At 41.5% G+C, this 4,502-nt stretch overlaps 1 protein-coding gene across 1 annotated transcript; it reads right to left on the reverse strand.

Annotated features, from left to right (window-relative positions):
- Positions 1-208: 208 nt before the first annotated feature.
- On the reverse strand, positions 209-3,293 carry NR0B1 (nuclear receptor subfamily 0 group B member 1). Its single transcript, XM_060235122.1, has 2 exons — positions 2,340-3,293; positions 209-555 (listed from the first exon to the last, which is right to left on the reverse strand). Exons 1-2 carry the CDS (start codon positions 2,953-2,955, stop codon positions 311-313), a joined length of 861 nt encoding a protein of 286 aa, XP_060091105.1. The 5' UTR covers positions 2,956-3,293; the 3' UTR covers positions 209-310.
- Positions 3,294-4,502: the final 1,209 nt, after the last annotated feature.

Below are 4,502 nucleotides of genomic sequence, written 5' to 3' on the forward strand. Positions count from 1 at the left end.
AAGCTTTTAGATTTGAACACATGCACTGATCACTCTACACTTCAGTGACAGGTGTAGCAGAGTAGTCAACTCAGTCTGGAAACTAAATGTGTGATTAATTTTAAGGGTACGCAGGTGTTTATTAAAGCCTTTGAGCACATCCATTTAATAAAAGTTGTGTCAAAGCTCAAGGAATATTTTATTATTGAATACAAAAATACTATCTATGTAAAAACAATAAGTTAGTTTATTTTACAATACTTTACACTATTCTGTTGCAGGACTTCCCTGTTGCATTGTTCTATTATATATTATATATTCTCACAAAACTTCATAACTTTGCACACAGCATCTCCAACAGCATGTCATCCATATTCACTGCTCCAATGATGGGCCTAAAGAAAAGTTCAGCAATAACATTGGCATTGATAGATCTGAGCATGGACAGAGCCACATTCAGTTTGGCAAATCTGGCCTGGTCCCCTCTGTGAATCAATCTGACGTGTTCATTTAAGGCTTGCTGTGCTTCTTGCTGTAGACCCTGGATATACTGCACACAGTGGAGCCCTGGCAATTCTGGAAGACAGGATAGGGGTGGGGAGAGAAAAAAAATCTGTTTATAAAGACTTTATTATATGATAACTGATGTTTAAGATTGTGCCTGTTAGCTAACATTTTATAACCATAAAATCAAATCAAATTTCACAGAACATTTATTAGCAGTATGATTAATCTGAAGTATCTTAATGCCAATACATTAGTTAAAATGGACCTCTGAAATTTATTTTTAGCAACAAGTGTTTAAAGTTATTTAAATAATAGGAGGAAAAGAGGATCTGGTTTGACTGTTAATATTATTAAAATACGTATGTCATTATTCATGTATGTACATAGTTTCACTCTTCAGATTTTAAAAACTTCAACATGAAACTGGGTTTCCACATTTCCAACTATGGCAATTAGTGTAATAGATTATGTGTTGAGGGTGGGTGGGTGTCTGCCCTAAAGTCTAATACAAATATATGATATACAAATATATGATATATTATATGATAATTGATGTTTAAGATTGTGCCTGTTAGCTAACATTTTATAAGCATAAAATCAAATCAAATATGTTAATCTTTCCCGGTTTAACATAATTATAATATCATAATTTGGAAAACAGCTATTTTTACATTTTTCATGTAAATAACAATATCTTAGAATGCTTGACAAACAGCATTGTTGGGTCAGTCTGACAACTGGTATCAGTCTCTCCTTTGGAACACTTTGTATAACACTGTCAATTTTTATAATTTTGTTATTTTCAAGTAATAGTATTATACATTTATTAACTGTGATTTTACAAAATGATGAAGTTTGTTAGTTACAATTCATTCTGAAAAGAACATTTTTAAAAGTATCAAAATTATGTAATTTCACTAATAATTTACTTAAAATTCACTACAGTTATTAAATCATCACACCTTAATATATAAGGCAGGCTTAAATGGAATCTTTCCCAGTTTAACATAATCCTGCATGACTACACAATAAATGTATTTTTCAAGCCATGTATTCTGTATTCCAAATGTCAATGCTGCACAGTCGAAAATGGAAACAAACCACTGATGTTGCTAATTCTCAGTCTTCACTCATAATTTTAGATAAAATCCTCAGGCTTCAATGAGTGATGAAATTAAAACATTCTCAGCTTTGAAGCCTAGATTCAAGCAGGTTTAATCAGAATTGTACTGGTGAGTTCATTTGTCTATCAAACAAATATGCCTTTTGATATCACCTTTCTTTTAATTATAATGCTTATTTCTCAATCTAGACAAACTTAATGTAAGGGAACACAGAATCTTTTTTAAACTTTTGTTTTCCAATATTTAATATGCTGATTCAATACAAACTGTTTATTAAAGCTTGACAACTTTTGTTACTGCTTAGATACAATGTTTTATGCAAAAGGTAAAACTTTCAGAGTAGAAGAGGTAGGTTTGTTTCCCTTTGAACTAAACACTTCCTTAGTTGTCGGCATAGTCATTGATTGCTGTCTCTAGGTCCTACTTGCCAGATGTAGCAGTTATTCCCCACCTGAGAGCGATGGCTGGAACCAGTAGTCCACCCTAACATTCGACCACTTCCTCACTCTACGCAGCATTGTTGCAATCTGAAGACAAGCTCCCACACCTCCAACAGGCAGAAGTGGGACAGGACGTGCCTTCCCAGCATAGAGGTGCTATGATGGGGAAGAACACCACCTATCTAACACCTGCTCCACAGCCACTCAAAAACGGCGCCCGAAATCCCCCTTCGACAACCAGAAACAACTTCCAGCCGCCGCAGCTTGGGTCAGGGGAGCCCTCGCTTACCCGGATTGAAGAGGACCGTCCCCTTGAGATAGGCGTACTCCTTGGTGCTGATGTCCAAACTCCAGCACTTGGCCAGGAAGCCTTTGATGGCTTGGATCTCCCCCACCAAGGGCAGTTTAGAGCTGTTGCTGCTCCCGCAGGGCGGCTGCTGCTCCAGCATCCTGGGAGTCTTGTGAAGCGGCAGGAGGGAAGGTTCCTCCTCGTCGTCGCCGTCGTCGCGCCCCTTGTTGGTCAATATCCTGTGCAGCATGCTGGGCTCCGTGGTCTCCACGGTCTCGAAATGCACGCGGTCCTGGGCCAGCCCCAGCACGAGCAGCGGAGCCCAGCAGCTGCGCACCAACACCAGCTGCTCGTCTAGGGGCAGCTCCTGGAAGCAGGGCACGTTCTTCACGAAGCGCAGCGTCTTCACCAGCACGGCCGAAGCCGCCTTACAAGCCACTTGCGGGCTCTTGAGAGCCACTCGCCTTTGCGAGCCGCACGAGCAGCCTAACGGGCCCGGCTGCGGGGCTGACTGCCCGGTTCCCGCCTGCTGCTCTTCGCTCTTCAGGATGTTGTAGAGGATGCTGCTCTGCCTCCTGCTGTCCGTGCAACAGCGGCATCTGTCCACGCAGGCCATGGCTGGCGCCCCAGGCAGCACTAGGAGACAACCGCAGGCGCGGAGGGGGAAAGAGCGGGAAACCCTCCTCCTCCTCCTTCCTCCAGCCAAGCTCAGTGCTCGCCCTCTGCGTGGCCCTTAACTTTATTTATAGCGCGAGCGCAGCCGCGCTCTAGAGAGCTGGAGTTCAAAGGCACAGACGCTCATTACTGGCTCCGAGAAAAAGGAGAGGAGGAAAAAAAGAAGAATAAAACTCCACCTTCTCCCCTCCCTTCTCCCAGGCTGCACATAAAGAGGAGAAAGCCTAGGAGGTGCGCGCCTTGTGCTCGGCTTTCAGTTTGCCCCTGCCATCCCGGAGGCAAAATGTTTACTGACAACATCCCTGTAGCTCCCCACGCCCCATTTGGCTTTCCGGTAGTTTAAAAGCAAAACTAATCTACTTGACTTCCTCCTCTCGCTCTCTGTCATTCACTCTTTTGATTGGGGACTCTGAGAAAGCGGATTCTTTCTGGAAAGCCGGCAAAAGCTAACGTTTTAAACTGAGACTGAAATATTGCCAAAGGAAGGCTTTCTTGTTAAAATGGCAGGTTGGGGAGATGACTTTAACGCACAAACTGCAGGGACTACAACTTTCAAACAAAGCTCTTAATTTCAAACGTCACTTTTTAGTCTATGATTGTAACAGCCTTTGTCCATTTGCACTAAACTGCAATTTTACCCTATCCCCCACCCCCACCCCAAGATTTGCTAAAAAGAATGAAGACTGAACAAGGATCTTCCCTCGAACAAATCTTATTGCTTAATATTAAAAAATGGACAAATGCCAAATCTTAGTTTTATTTCTTGTCTGTTAAAACGTAAGCAAATCCATATTGTAATACAGTTAGGTTTGAATCCAGTAGCACCTTAGAGACCAACAAGACTTTCAGGTCTTAAGTTTTTTTAAAGTCAAAGCTCCTTTTGTCAGACTTGTTTACATTAATTAGGTTTGGATTTAACAATTTGGCTTCAAGTTATTTGACAACTAAGGGCTGTCTACTTAGTCAAAACTGACTACTGAAATTAGATTATTTTAAAAGCCTATCATACACGATAATGGGAATTAAATATTATTTGAAAACAACAGTTGAACAGAGCATTTTGTTAGTACCCATATGTTACATCCTTTTTTTCCCAGATCAGACTTTCCCCTGCAGCCACTGTGGCCGGATCTGCCTGTCCCGCGTTGGTCTTGTCAGCCAGCAGCGAGCCTGCAGCAGACATGGACTACTGCACCCTTCTTGAATCTTCGTTCGCGAAGTCAAGCCGAGAGAGAGAGAGAGAGAGAGAGAGAAATTTGTCTCTAGTAGTAACAATAAATAAATTCTACTCCCTCCTGGTGGATATGCTCCATATTTCTTTCAGTGCCTTTACAAATACAGTGGCATGTGCATTGGATGCAAAGTTTTCTCATTGAAATTTTTTGCCCACTCTTCTCCATCAGCCCCTTTCCCAGGAATTATTATAATACTAGAACATTAGCAATAGAATTATAACACTAGTCAATAACATGCACCAACTAGGATCCT

This window comes from Heteronotia binoei, chromosome 3, assembly GCF_032191835.1.
Source record: "Heteronotia binoei isolate CCM8104 ecotype False Entrance Well chromosome 3, APGP_CSIRO_Hbin_v1, whole genome shotgun sequence".
Classification (NCBI taxonomy): Eukaryota; Metazoa; Chordata; class Lepidosauria; order Squamata; family Gekkonidae; genus Heteronotia; species Heteronotia binoei.